Consider the following 15,015-nt stretch of genomic DNA (forward strand, 5'->3'; position numbering starts at 1 on the left):
CTTCCATCTTACCCTGAGTTCTAACCTCTGGACTGTCCCTTCCCTTAGATTCTGCTCGTAAGCACAAAGTTTAACAGATGTGTGCTCATTCTCATCTCACTTAACCTCTCTATGACTGATTCTATCAATCTTGGTCTATCTTCACAACATTTTTTGTCCTTCATTTTCTCAATTTTATTTTCTCTGAGATCTCTTCTCTCACTGGCTGTTCTTTGGTTTTTCATGGCTCCAATATTGGCAATGCTGATGAAACCTCAAACTGAACCGCCAGTCTCACAGTGTCAACATCTATCAGTGGACATGTCAATTCAAATCACCAGACTCTAAGCTGACTGCCTTTAAGAGAGGATGCATCTCTTATTTTACTAGATAGGTAGCAGGTATTTCTCAACACGTTTATGAATAAATGAAAGACCCACAAGCCCCACATATGCAATTAGCTGCACAAATGGAGTCACTGTTTTTCCCCTCAGACTTGCTCCATGTTTCCTATCTCTCTTACCAGTACATCCATTAAGTCACTTAGTTATCAAATAAACCTCAGGATCATCCCTGAACTAGGTGGTTACCAAATTCTCACAGTTGAACTATTTCAATGCACTAACTGTTCTCTGTGTCTCAGCCAGTCCTCAATGCCCCAGGGTTTATTCACCCCATCTCCTTCCAACAGGGTGCTCTTTAGCATGACATGCCAAGTCCTTTAATGACCTCAGTTCCTACCATCAACTGCCACTGCTGCACCCGACACAGCTCCTGTGTTCCAGACACATGCAACAACCAGCCCTTTCCTGAGCTGGCCAAATTTTCTCATAGCCATGCTTGTACATGGCTTTTCATCAGGTGATAAACTCTTCTCCCAACTCTTCTCTGAGTGTCAAAAACCCTATTATCTTATCACAAAATGTCACCTCCTCAGTGAGGTTTTCTCTGACTCTACAGGTTATGCTAGCTCCTCCTCATTCTGTATGTTCCTAGTACTCTCAAAATGCCTTTAACCAAGCAAATCATATTATACTGCTGTGATTCTTACACATGTCCCCCACCAGATCACTATTTTAACGAGCTCTTCAAGATCTTGGATTGCTCACCATGATATACCAACACTTGGCTCCACAGAGCTTACTCTCAAAAGCATATTTTCCAAGATCACCATAACCTTTTCTCTAACAGATCTTAAACCAATTCTACTTGCATTCTCTACCTAAGCTATATTAAAGGAAGAGGAAATATAATAACAATACACCGTCTCACACAGACCTTGAGTTGTGTATCCAAAATACTGCATCATGATTTCCTTTAAATACCTAGTGTTTATGCTGTGCCCCTCACGTTCACTGGAATTTCTCTGAACTGCTGTGTATTTTTCTTCCTCACTCCTATCATCATTTTCCAGGGCCACTCGAGCTTTGTACTGGGCACTTGACTCAATTTCTTCTGCTAACTGGTTTGCCCTTGCTTCCCGTTTTAAAAATTCTTCTGAGTTATCTCTTTCTAAGGGCACCCTGAAACATGAGGAAAAGAAAAGCAAAATGAGTCTTTTAAAGCCACAGTTTATATATCTGTCATAATCAACTACTAAGAAAGTTTAGAGTTTAGAATACTGGTAAGAACAAAAACTAAAACTAAAAGTTATAGTGATCTGTGTATTTATAAATCAAAATTCTAACTTTTTTTTCTGTTACCTTTTCTCCAGAGGAACATATTTCAAAAATTGGTTAAACTGTTCACCACAATCTCTGCCCTTGCAAATTTAGATATTTTTTTTAACAACTTAAAAGACAAAACCGGCCAGGCACGGTGGCTCACACCTATAATCCCAGCACTTTGGGAGGCCGAGGCAGGTGGATCACGAGGTCAAGAGATCGAGACCATCCTGGCCAACATGGTGAAACCCCGTCTCTACTAAAAATACAGAAATTAGATGGGCATGGTGGCACACGCCTATAGCCCCAGCTACTTGGGAGGCTGAGGCAGGAGAATCGCTTGAACCCGGGATGCAAAGGTTGCAGTGAGCCGAGATTGCGCCACTGCACTCCAGCCTGGCGACAGAGCGAGATTCCGTCTCAAAAGAAAAAAAGACAAAACCAAAATTTGTTTAGAGCATAAAAATAGGGTATAGGCAAACTACATTTATTCCCTTTTTTAAATGAAAATTTACCACACTTGGTAATAAGAGAAAAATTATTTCACGTAATTGTTTAACTTAACTAACAGAAACATTTATTCATCATAAATTAAGCTGACGAAAATCAAAGACAAATGCACTAAAATAAAAACAAACTTTTCAAACTTACGTATACGAAGATAAACTGCTATCATACGTAGACACTACACCATAATTTTCTTCATTATATCGAAACATATCATTGGGATCCCATCCATTAGACTAGAAGAAAATGAAGCTTGTTTTTCAAAATGTCAAAGTATTTGTTCCCTTTCATTCAGTTATAACCATCATTCAGTTATAACCATCACTCAGTTATAACCAACATCTATATTAACAATATCTAACAAACGATTTGAGCAAAATTAGCGAATTAGAAAATAGGAAAAAATTTCCTTAAAAATGTTTTAGAAAAATACTTATCAGTCCCTCCAGTTGATAAATAACTATACAACACAATTATTGGAGCAGTTATTTTTAAAGTTTAGAACATTTTAATTACTTCATAAAATAGCCTTCAGATCAGGGTTCTCTCTTTTCTCTAACCTATAAAAGCCACCTTTCAGTAGAGACATCTACATTTACCTGTAACCTTCTTGAGATCACACTGGTCCTCAGGTCTGTGGAGGACAGGAGGTACACATTTTACTTCTTTTAAACAAGGGATTCCACATGGAACAAGGGGTGCTTTTCAACAGCCAAAAATATTTCCAATGTTTGGGAGAAAGAAAGGAGAAGCCAACGCTTTCTCTCATATTCAACGATTCCAAGGTGGGACTATGGTACTAGGTCCCTGGCAACCTCCCCTTCCTCCTGGGAATGCTCAAATGGGAAGGCAGCATGAAACGGTGAACAGGCAATCACTGGACAAAGTCACAAGAACTGGGCTTTAGAACTGGTTTTACCATTAGCAGTTGTGACACATCAGAAGTGGCAACTCTGGATCTCAATACCCTAACCTATAACCTCAGCATAGGTAACTCCACAATTCTACAAGGAAACTATAGGAAATTACCATTCGCAAAAGGGAGGCTGCCTTCTTTTTTTGGTGGGGGGGAGCCAGGGGCAAGCAAGTTTATTAAGAAAGTAAATAGAAGAATCCTACTCCACAGGCAGAGTAGCTGAGGCTGCATTCTTTAACGTAAAAGAATCAACCAATTGGGCCACAGGCTGGAAGACTATTTACCAGTGAATATTACTGTCTGGATAATTACTTCTCTAATGTTTCAACTCCTTTTTTAAAGCCTTACTGGTGAAAAGTATAAAGTCCAGTAAAGGTTGTAATCCATCCCAGAAGAACGAACACATCAACCAAGCAATGCTGATGGCAACCTCAATGCTAAGGCTTGCCTCGAAGTTCACCTATTAACCTTGGGTCCTCCTGTGCTACTCCAGGTAAGACTATAATGTAAGTCTACCACCAGTGCAATTCCTTTTGCCAAACACATGGGCAGGAAATCACACTTACTTATGGAGGCTTTAAAATTACTTAAGTAATGTATGCCCTACATAAAAAAAAAAAAGCACACAATACAGAAAGACATCCAGTAAAAAGTAAACGTCTTCCAATCCCAGTGTGCATAAATAACTACTATTAAGAGTTTTGGCCGGGCGCGGTGGCTCATGCCTGGTATCCCAGCACTTTGGGAGGCCGAGGCAGGAGGATCACGAAATCAGGAGATTGAGACCATCCTGGCTAACATGGTGAAACCCTGTCTCTACCAAAAATACAAAAAATTAGCCAGGCATGGTGGTGGGCGCCTGTAGTCCCAGCTACTTGGGAGGCTGAGGCAGGAGAATGGTATGAACCCAGGAGGCGGAGCTTGCAGTGAGCTGAGATTGCACCACTGCACTCAAGTCTGGGCGACAGAGCGAGACTCCATCTCAAAAGAAGAAAAAAAGAGTTTCAGCCAGGCGCAGTGGCTCATGCCTGTAATCCCAGCACTTTGGGAGACCAAGGTGGGCAGATCACCTTCGATTAGGAGTTCGGGACCAGCCTGGCCAACATGTTGAAACCCCGTCTCTACTAAAAATAAAAAAAATTAGCCAGATGTGGTGGCGGGCGCTTGTAGTCCCAGCTACTCAGGAGGCTGAAGCAGGAGAATTGCTTGAACCCGGGAGGCGGAGGTTGCAGTGAGCCGAGATCATGCCATTGCACTCCAGCCTGGGCAACAGAGCAAGACTCCATCTCAAAAAGAGTTTCTTGGGTGTAATTTCAGACATCTTCTAGGCAATAAGAATATGAACAGCTCTTTTTAAAAAAAAATAAAACATTCATGGCCCGGTGCGGTGGCTCACGCCAGTAATCACAGCACTTTGGGAGGCTGAGGCAGGTGGATCACGAGTTCAGGAGTTCAAGACCAGCCTGACAAACATGGTGAAACCCCTTCTCTACTAAAAACACAAAAATTAGCCGGGCATGGTGGCAGCTACTCAGGAGGCTGAGGCAGGAGAATCACTTGAACCCGGGAGGCGGAGGTTGCAGTGTGACAGAGCAAGACTCTGTCTCAAAAAAAAAAAAAAAATCAAATAGGATCCCAGTGTTCTGCAATGTGCTTTTTCTCTTAATAAATCTTAGATATCTTTCCATATTGGAACACCATTCTTTTTGGTAGATATGTAGTATTTCAACTGAATGGTGACATCATAAATCTAACTCATGCTACATTGATAGACACTTAGAATGTTTCCAGTTTTTCACTATTAGAAATAATGCTATGGCCAGGCATCGTGGTTCACGCCTATAATCTCAGCACTTTGGGAGGCCGAGGCGGGCAGATCACCTGAGGTCAGGAGTTCAGGACCAGCCTGGCCAACATATAGTGAAACCCCATCTCTACTAAAAATACAAAAATTAGCTAGGTGTGGTGGTGCACGCCTATAGTCCCAGCTACTTGGAAAGCTGAGGCAGTAGAATCACTTGAACCCAGGAGGTGGAGGTTACAGGGAGCCGAGATCGCACCACTGCACTCCAGTGTGGGTGACAGAGTGTGACTCCATCTCTCAAAACAACAACAACAACAACAGAAATAATGCTGGAAAAAAAAAAATCCTGGTTGGGCATGATGGCTCACACCTGTAATCCCAGCACTTTGGGAGGCTGAGGTGGGTGGATTACCTGAGCTCAGGAGTTCCAGATCACCCTGGGCAACATGGTAAAACCCTGTCTCTGCAGAAAAAGAAAAAAAAAATCTTCACATATAATTATTTGCAAGTCTTATGGATATATGAGGGCAAAAATAAATTACTAGAGGTAGAACTGCTAGAACAAAGTGTATGTGCATTTTAAATTTTGATTAGCATTGCCAGATTCTCTCCAGAAAGCCTCTATCAATTTATCCACCTCACCAATAGTGTAAAAGAAGTCTCTGTTTCCCCATATTTTTCATACAGGTGACGTGATGTACAGACTTGAGAACCATTATATTAGGTTATATATGATTCGTTAAAGTTTGAGAATTAATGACATGTTGCCTGTGTATGTCCAGTTTTATTACTAGACTTGAGGTCAAAGTAGGACATTTCAGGCTTCCTGTCTGAGGAAGAGTGTCATTATTAAGCTGTTATGCCTTAAACATCAAACACATATATGTTACAAATTCTCTTTCTACTCAATGGAAGATTCTTCATTCTACTCAAATATTGGTACCATAACACTCATTTTTGGCAAGAGACTTTTATTTCTTAGAGAAGGGGTACTCCTTATGTCATTCAGGCTGGACTCCAACTCCTGGACTCAAGTGATCCTCCTGCTTCAGCCTCCCAAGTAGCTGGGACTGCAGGCATGTGCCAGCATACCCAGCTAAGCACTTCAAGTACAGATAATGCAATAAAGAGAGAAGCCGAACTAGTATGTGACAAGAGGCATTTTAGAAATAAAAGAATTTTGTGGAGAATAATCCCAATTTAAGACCAAGAAATTTATGTAATGCTTTAATTCCAATGTCATCTAATTATTTATCTTAATGACAACCTTTTCTTCAGACAAGAAGCTTAAAATGTCCTACTTCAACCTCATCTCTAGGTGAAGTCAATAATTAAGACACCACTTTCCTTAGGCTACCTTATTTGGCTGGGTGTTAAAGCAAAACACACCGGCATTTCCCATGGTTTCTAATTTTAATTTAAGCTGCTTCTTATTATTTATTTTAATCACAAAGAAGTAATTCATGAGCATCCACAAGAACAGACAGTACTCCTGCTTAACCCCTACAAGTAAAATAACAAACATTTTTCTTTATATATTGCTTGGGAGAAAGTCTCTAGTTACACAACAAACCTGCTGCTCTAAATACACTCACTACAATAACAACAACAACAAAAACACACTTAAATTACAACCAAGTGACAGGATGTCATATGTATACCACACTGACCACAGAGTCTAGCACTAATTACAAAGATGTTACTTACTACGTCATTTTCCAAAGCCTCAAGTTCCTCATTGGCTGTGAGTTCACCTGCATCCCAGGGCTCCAGGTCCTTCTCTTTGTGTTCGCCATTCACTTTAGCACTGATAGCAGAGTCAGTAAAAGCATCTGCAAAGAATGGTTTTGGTTGAAAGTTTATATAATCTGGCAATCAGCTACACTCACATACGTGAACTACCAACAAAGACATATGTTAAAAAACAATTACGAGAAATGAATTTCACATAACTGTTTAACTTAAAATCTAACAGAAACATTTATTGAACATAATTTAGGTTGATGAAAACAAAAGACAAATGCACTATAATAAAGGTAAACTTAAAACTTATGTATGTGAAGATAAACTGCTATCTAAACTGATATGGAATATATAGTATTCAGTAAAAGTATGCTTTCACGTTTAATTTAGCAAATGGAATCACAGATGACTATCAGTAAAGGTATTTTCTTCTCATATAATTTTAAGCCGCACGAAGCTTTTTTTTTTTTTTTTTTTTTGAGACAGAGTCACGTTCTGTTGCCCAGGCTAGAATGCAATGGCGTGATCTCGGCTCACTGCAACCTCCGTCTCCCGGGTTCAAGCGATTCTCCTGCCTCGGCCTCCTGAGTAGCTGGGACTACAGGTGCGTACCACCACGCCCAGATAATTTTTTGTATTTTTAGTAGACAGGGTTTCACCGTGTTAGCCAGGCTGGTCTTGATCTCCTGACCTAGAGATACCCCCACCTTGGCCTCCCAAAGTGCTGGGATTACAGGCGTGAGCCACCGTGCCCAGCCCACATGAAGCATATTTTAATGTATTGATATAATTCATTAAATTATATTACAGGTAATTACTCTGTGTCTCTCAGAAGTGACCAAGAAAATTTCTGGCCAGATGTGGTGGCTCATGCCTGTAATACCAGCACTTTGGGAGGCCCAGGCAGGCGGATCACGAGGTTAAGAGATCGAGACCACCCTGGCCAACACGGTGAAACCCTGTCTCTACTAAAAATACAAAAATTAGCTGGGCATGGTGGCACATGCCTGTAGTCCCAGCTACTCAGGAGGCTAAGGAAGGAGAATCGTTTGAACCCGGGAGGTGGAGGTTGCAATGAGTGGAGATCACGCCACTGTGCTCCAGCCTGGCGACAGAGTGAGACCCCGCCTCAAAAAAAAAGAAAAGAAAAAGAAAATTTCTATCAATCCATCAAAAATACCTCTTTTTTCTTTTTTGAGATGGAGTCTTGCTCTTTCACCCAGGCCGGAGTGCAGTGGCACCATCTCAGCTCCCTGCAACCTCCACCTTCCAAGTTCAAGGGAATCTCCTGCCTCAGCCTCCCGAGTAGCTAAGATTACAGGCACCCACCAACACGCCCAGCTTATTTTTGTATTTTTAGCAGAGACAGGGTTTCACCATGTTGGCCAGGCTGGTCTCGAACTACTGACCTCAGGTGATCCACCCACCTTGGCCTCCCAAAGTGCTGGGATTACAGGTGTGAGCCACCATGCCCGGCCTAAAATATCTCTTTTGTTTAATGGATGCACTAATTAGATATACCTTCAGAGTACTTGCAGCCAAATATATGTGGATTTTGTTTTTAACTTTCCATATTCATGTCTATGTGCAGTGGTCAATATCCCAGCAAACTCTTGCCATTAGTAAGTGAAGCCATTCTAAGTGGTTTAACCTCTCCCAGAACCCACTTCTTCATATATAACCACTCTGCTACAAAGTTCAGGCCCTACAATATTACCTGTCTCAGAAAGTTCAGGTAGCAGGCATACCTGGACTTCCTATTAACACACTCACTTTGTGTCCTCTTCTCTTCTACTAATGTTATTGAAGAGTACTGACTTATGAAAGCAAATATAGCATCCACATGTTAGTTGACCATACTGCTGTCTGGCACAGGAAATTTTCTCTAATTGGGAGTTAGACTCAGCTAAATAAAGGCCCTCTGGGCAATGATGGCACTAGGTAACGCTCTGTAGATATAGGCTTGCATTTAAATGACTGGACCCATAGGGTACCACCTACTACGAACTAAGGAGTAATACTTCTGCTGATCTGGCTCTGCTGAGGAATATAAGCTCCCAGCCACTGTTCCTTCCCAGTACTGCAAGTTGCCACTAAGAGGAGGAAGGGTTGAATCAACAACTAAACACACAATACTCCTACAAAAGAGGTTATTCCAGATGGATTTTTTATTTGGCAATGCTTCTATAACTGTCATTGTCTCCCTAATGGGCAAAGTGGTGCCAAAATAAGAAATCTGAGCCAGCAAATTTAAGCATGGAACTTCAAGCCTAGCTAATTCTAACCTCTTCTTATCCTAAACTAGGTGTGGGTAGGTATGAGTGTGTGTACCTGTACATCAGGGAATAAAAGCATTAATCCACCTCTGGGCTTAGCTGCCAGCTCCACCAGCAGCACTACTCCCATTGCTAGCAATTCTAAGAGCCAAGAGTGTGCTGAGGGAGTTCCCCAGAGCAGCAGGACTCAGCTGGGGGTGGAATGGAGCATTCACTAGAAATGGCTGAATTTTGGAAAATCTCTCTAAGAGATTCTAAGAGACTAATGCTATCTTACCAACACCTCATCTTTGCTGAAAGCTACTGATGGCACTAGAAATCTGACCTTATTTGATACTAACCTGAATCAAGTCCTTCTCTACATTATCTTAAAGTTATGTGGATTGCTGGCAAAAATTAATTTAGCCATGTGTATTTTCAAGAATGTAAAATGTTCCAAGAAAACATCAAATAATAACCTACCTTAAGATTCTGAAATCCCTTTAATTCTCACAACACTAGACAAAAAACTACACTATAGGAAAATTCCAAACCAGACATATTATCTTCTGGAAGAAGCAACAGGACTGTTCCTTTACGTGTAAGATCCTGTTAATGTCTTAATCATACTAGTTTCTGAAAAGCACACATTTAAGTAAATAAAGCACTTATTTAGATAGAAGCTCAGCATTAAAGACAATACTCTTTTGATTCAAGAAATTAAAGCTCAAAGCAGCTAGAGATTTTTATAGAACCATATAAACGGATTTTTTTTCTCACTACAGGGTATGTGTGTGTGTGAAAATGTTTAGAAAATCTTGAGTCAAGCCGTCTTCAACCAAAAGATCCCAAATGTACACACAAAGTAGCTTAAATATGTTTTTACGCTATTATTCTAAACAAATTTCTAAAGGATCCCCAAGTAAGAGCCAGTGTGGAAAAGCAAGCAAGCGTCTAAAACTTTATCGACCCAGGCTTTATTCCACTGACCAGAATTTAGGTTGTGTTAAGAGGACATTATTAATAAATCTATTTTTCTCAATGCTACATTTTAATCTTAAATCTTCTGTTTACAATACCAAACTTTTTTTTAAAAAAAAGTATTCACAGGTTATGTAGCGTCTGTCTGCTTTCGAGGCAGAAATGGGGAAGGGGAAAACACAGAAGTGTGATTCTATAAAGAATGATATTCCTTGATTTTAAAATTTCACCAAAAGTAGCTCTTTCTAAAGATGAGTAAAGGACTTAGGGGAAGATGTGCAGAAGTGGAGAGTTAGCACAAAATGAGGCTATAGCATCAGGATGCTGAGAAAAACCCTGGCTATAAGTAATGCATTTCAGGCCAACATTGCATCATCAGCAAGAAAGGAAGCAAGATCTGGGTATCCATTCTGCACTATTAACAATATCCACTATCGTAAATTCTGATTTGTTTTACAATGGTTACAAGTTTGGATTTTTGTTTCTATTTCTTTAAAAAAAAGTTGTTTTTTTTTTTTTTTTTTAAGAGATGGGGTCTTGCTCTGTCACTCATGCTGGAGTGCAGTGCCGCAATCACTGCAGCCCTGGGCTCAAGCAATCCTCCCACCTCAGCCTCCCAAGTCGCTGAGATTACAGGCATAAGCCACCATGCCCAGCAAGTCTGGATTTTAAAAAAAAACACCGTTGGTAGTAAATAGTACAATGTTGTAACCACGATTCCTGCAAAGTTGAGAAAAAACAACTGGCTCTAATCTACAGGCAATTGTGGGAATTTGCATGCAGATTTTACCAATGCCATAAGTCAAAGTATATTAATTTTCCGTCATCCCCTATGGTGAGAAACAAAAGCATTGTAAGAACAAGATGCAAGAATACAAAGTGACTATTAGAAAAGTGTTACCTGTTTCTGAAGGAACTACAAGCATAGAGAGAAAAAAGGAAAAACATAAAAACCATCAGATGAGATGATAAAGAATTAGTTTTTCAATTTATAAAAGCCTCTAGACTAGCAGGCGATGTTGGAGGAAGGAACAAAATTGTATCACCTCCAGCCCCTGTATCCCACCTCCATGCTACCCCCCACAGCAGTGGGCTCTCAACACCTTCCCTTCTGATTCTGGGCAGAAACCTAGTCATTTTGGGCCGGTGATGCCACCTGGTGGTGGTCATAAAGAAATGTCTCAACCAACGTGTGAACCTCTTCTGGGTATATCCCCAGCCCAATACCCAGGAAACAGAGTACATATTCAGCTTCTCAATCTTTCCTCTTTTATCTCTGAGCCAATAATGCCTCTGAAAAAATCATTCAAACTTCTCTGAGCATTTTTTAAAGGGCCAGAATAATGGTCAAATAACTAAAATGCTAGTGTTAAACATTAGAAATAAATATACTTAAATGTATAAAAACTATAAAATGACATAAAACTGGATGAAACAATCATTAACATCAGATTTAACATCACAAACCCTCAAATGTGCTTCCAGAGAAGTCATCAAAATCTTCAGCTACCCATTTCTTCTCAACTAAATCAGCCTTTTCTCAAACATCAAAATTCTATATAAACCTAAAAAATCATATTGTTTTGATCAATTCCTATTCCTGCGGCATTTTCAACAACTTTTTAAGACAGTTTCTCATTATGTGTCATCATTATATGTGGACCAATCTATATACTATATAAAGTATCAGTATATAGACTGGTATCAGTGGGACTATTTAGTCATTTTTAGCACTTACTGAGTACCTACAATGCACTGATAAGTCTGGATGAGGCAGGGATTCACATTTGACTGATACAATTCCCAGCATTTCCTGTAGGAGCTAGGAGCTCCTGGGTGTAAGAGACTAGTTACAGAAATGAAGCAAATCTTTTAGAATCTAATACAATGAGTGCTACAATACAATTAAGAACAAAGTTCTAAGGAACAAAAGGCTCTGGCTCTCTAAAGTGACAGTGACAGCCTATCAGCAACAGCTGATCTAGGCCTTCAAGAACACAAGAAGAAAATAAGAAAGGGGAAGTAAAATGGTTCCAACATAGACTGGAGTGGCATTAAAAATACGTGTATAGCTGGGAGCGGTGGCTCACGCCTGTAATCCCAGCACTTTGGGAGGCCAAGTCAGGCGGATCACGAGGTCAAGAGATCAAGATCATCCTGGCTAACACGGTGAAACCCCGTCTCTATTAAAAATACAAAAAATTAGCTGGGCGTAGTGGCTGGCGCCTGTAATCCCAGCTACTTGGGAGGCTGAGGCAGGAGAATGGTGTGAACCAGGGAGGCAGAACTTGCAGTGAGCAGAGATCGCGCCACTGCACTCCAGCCTGGACGACGGAGCGAGACTCCATCTCAAAAAAACAAAAAACAAAGAAGTGTGTATAGGCGGGGCGCAGTGGCTTACGCCTGTAATCCCATCACTCTGGGAGGCCGAGGCGGGCGGATCACTTGAGGTCGGGAGTTCGAGACCAGCCTGACCAACATGGAGAAACCCCCATCTCTACTAAATATAGCCAGGCATGGTGGTGCATGCCTGTAATCCCAGCTGCTCGGGAGACTGAAGCAGGAGAATCACTTGAACCCGGGAGGCAGAGGTTGCGGTGAGCCGAGATCATGCCATTGCACTCCAGCCTGGGTAACAAGAGCGAAACTCCGTTTAAAAATTAAATCAACAGGCCGGGCGCAGTGGCTCACATCTATAATCCCAGCACTTTGGGAGGCTGAGGCGGGTGGATCATGAGGTCAAGAGATCGAGACCATCCTGGCCAACATGGTGAAACCCTGTCTCTACTAAAAATACAAAAATTAGGCAGGTATGGTGGTACACGCCTATAGTCCCAGCTACTCGGGAGGCTTAGGCAGGAGAATTGCTTGAACCTTGAATTGCTTTAACTACTAGGAAGGCGGAGGTTGTAGTGAGCCAAGATTGCGCCACTGCACTCCAACCTGGCGACAGAGCGAGACTCCGTCTCAAAAAATAAATAAATAAATAATATGTGTATAAACATTTTCTGAATTGTACACAAGACCACAGGCTTCCCCAGGGAAGTGGGACTGGGGGTTAGAGGGGAGATTATCTTTTCATTGTATACTCATCTGTTCTAACTGAATTGTATACTACGAGCATATACTACACCATGTATTATACAGATTATATTAAAGACTATAATACTGAAGAATAACATAAAGAAACAAGTTGGGGATAAGAAACACAGTTAAAGGTGCAGGATGTATGGATTGGAACAACAAAACCAAGGGTACAGGTGGAGCCATGCTCCTCAGGCTAGAATGGGGTAGGGGTATGATGACAAAAGAGGACTGTGGGGAGCCTCTAGATTAGGGATTCTTAGCCTTTTTCTTAATCCATGGGCCCCTTCAATATTTTAGGGAAGCCTATGAAACCGTATTCAGAATGTACTTAAATTCATAAAATACACAGGAAATCAAACGAGAACAATTAACAATGAAATGCAGTTATCAAAAACTAAAAAAATCTGTTGGCATAGTAACATACATGCTTCTTAATCAAATCATTAAATATTAAGATCCAGTAACAGGTTTAATAACTATTATAAATTTAAAGAGGTGATGAACATACATAATAATTTGAAGCCTGGTGCAGTGGCACACGCCTATAATCCCAGCTACTCAGGAGGCTGAGATGGGAGGATTGCCTGAGCCCACAAGTTCAAGGCCAGAGTGGATAACACAGCACGATTCTGTTTCTAAAAATAATTTGAGGCTGGGTGCGGTGGCTCATGCCTGTAATCCCAGCACTTTGGAAGCCGAGGCAGGCGGATCATTTGAGGTCAGGAGTTGGTGACCAGCCTGGCCAACATGGTGAAACCCCTTCTCTACTGAAAATACAAACATTAGCTAGGCGTGGTGGTGTGCGCCTGTAATCCCAGCTACTCAGGAGGCTGAGGCAGGAGAATCGTTTGAACCCAGGAGGCAGAGGTTGCAATGGGCTGAGACTGCACCACTGCACTCAGCCTGGGAGACAGAGTGAGACTCCATCTCAAAAAAATATATATATATAAAATAATAATTCGAGATACCCATAACATCAAGCGATATGAAATTAACTGAGTTCTATAGGTGCTTAAGTCATAAATACTGCTAATACTAGTTGTTTGTTGCCTTTATTTTTAAATGGCAAAAAATGCTAAATTTCACTTGAAGGTTAGTGTAAATAAAGATGTAAATTTCTCTTCATCCAAGGTCATCAATGCCCTGAATTCTCTCCACAAATTCTTTGAGAATCCACAGATCCAGGTTAAGAATCCTGCCTCTTTGTACTGACAAGCAGGAAGAAAGAGCCTCTGCCATGAATAAAGCGAATAGGTGAGGGACTGGAAGGAGTGGTCATCAAGGTTGCAGAAATAGATTTAAGGAAAAAAAAAAAAAAAGTCTGCTGAGCTCTTCTGAGGCTCCAGCAAGAGCTGGAAACCCTACATTCCTAACTAATCAGCCCCCCAGTGGGACTTTCTCCAGCCACACCCAACAGGCTGGATTAGGAGTAGACAGAGTTTAAGATCTTAGAGGAACAGAGAACACTGTGAGGGGCAAGAAGAGAACAGAAGTGTAAAGTTTATAGCTGTGGTCAGAGTAGATCTTGAAAAGCATTCTGGAAGAGAAGCAGTTCCTTCCGAGTGATGACACAGTCATGAAAGCATTACAATGCCGTGGAGGTGAAAGGGATGGATGGAACAGAACTTAGGAGGCTATGTTTCCTAAAGAATAGTGTTCTCCAAATGATCCATTTGAAAATAAATTATTCCAACACACACTACAGTTGTCCTTCAGTATCTATGGGGGATTGGTTCTAATACCCCCTAGGGATACCAAAATCCATGGATGCTTAAGTCCCTGATACAAAGTGGTGTAGGTTACATAGGTTACCTATGATACCTAATACAAAGTAAATGCTACGGAAATAGTTGTTGTACTGCTTAAGGAATAATGACAAGAAAAAAAGTCTGTACATGTTCAGTATAGATGCTTTTGATTTCCCATATAATATTTTTTCTTTTTTTTTTTTTCTTTTCAGACAGAGTCTCACACTCTGTTGCCCAGGCTGGAGTGCAGTGGCACAATCTCAGCTCATGGAAACCTCTACTTCTCAGGTTCAAGCAAATTGCTTGTCTCAACCTCTCGAGTAGCTGGGAT

The 15,015-nt window shown here is 41.0% G+C and overlaps 1 protein-coding gene across 48 annotated transcripts in view; it reads right to left on the bottom strand.

Moving 5' to 3' along the window:
• The window catches only part of ATXN2 (ataxin 2), a 144,078-nt gene that overhangs the window by 64,534 nt on the left and 64,529 nt on the right, over positions 1–15,015 (bottom strand). For all 48 annotated transcript variants that reach the window (XM_063647097.1, XM_063647079.1, XM_063647094.1 and 45 more), the window contains exons 6-8: positions 6,578–6,702; positions 2,295–2,386; positions 1,305–1,502 (exon numbers count right to left, since the gene is read on the bottom strand). In XM_063647097.1, the coding sequence (XP_063503167.1) occupies positions 1,305–1,502; positions 2,295–2,386; positions 6,578–6,702 (415 nt within the window). The remainder of the gene's footprint in view (positions 1–1,304; positions 1,503–2,294; positions 2,387–6,577; positions 6,703–15,015) is intronic.

Source organism: Pongo pygmaeus, chromosome 10 (assembly GCF_028885625.2).
Source record: "Pongo pygmaeus isolate AG05252 chromosome 10, NHGRI_mPonPyg2-v2.0_pri, whole genome shotgun sequence".
Classification (NCBI taxonomy): Eukaryota; Metazoa; Chordata; class Mammalia; order Primates; family Hominidae; genus Pongo; species Pongo pygmaeus.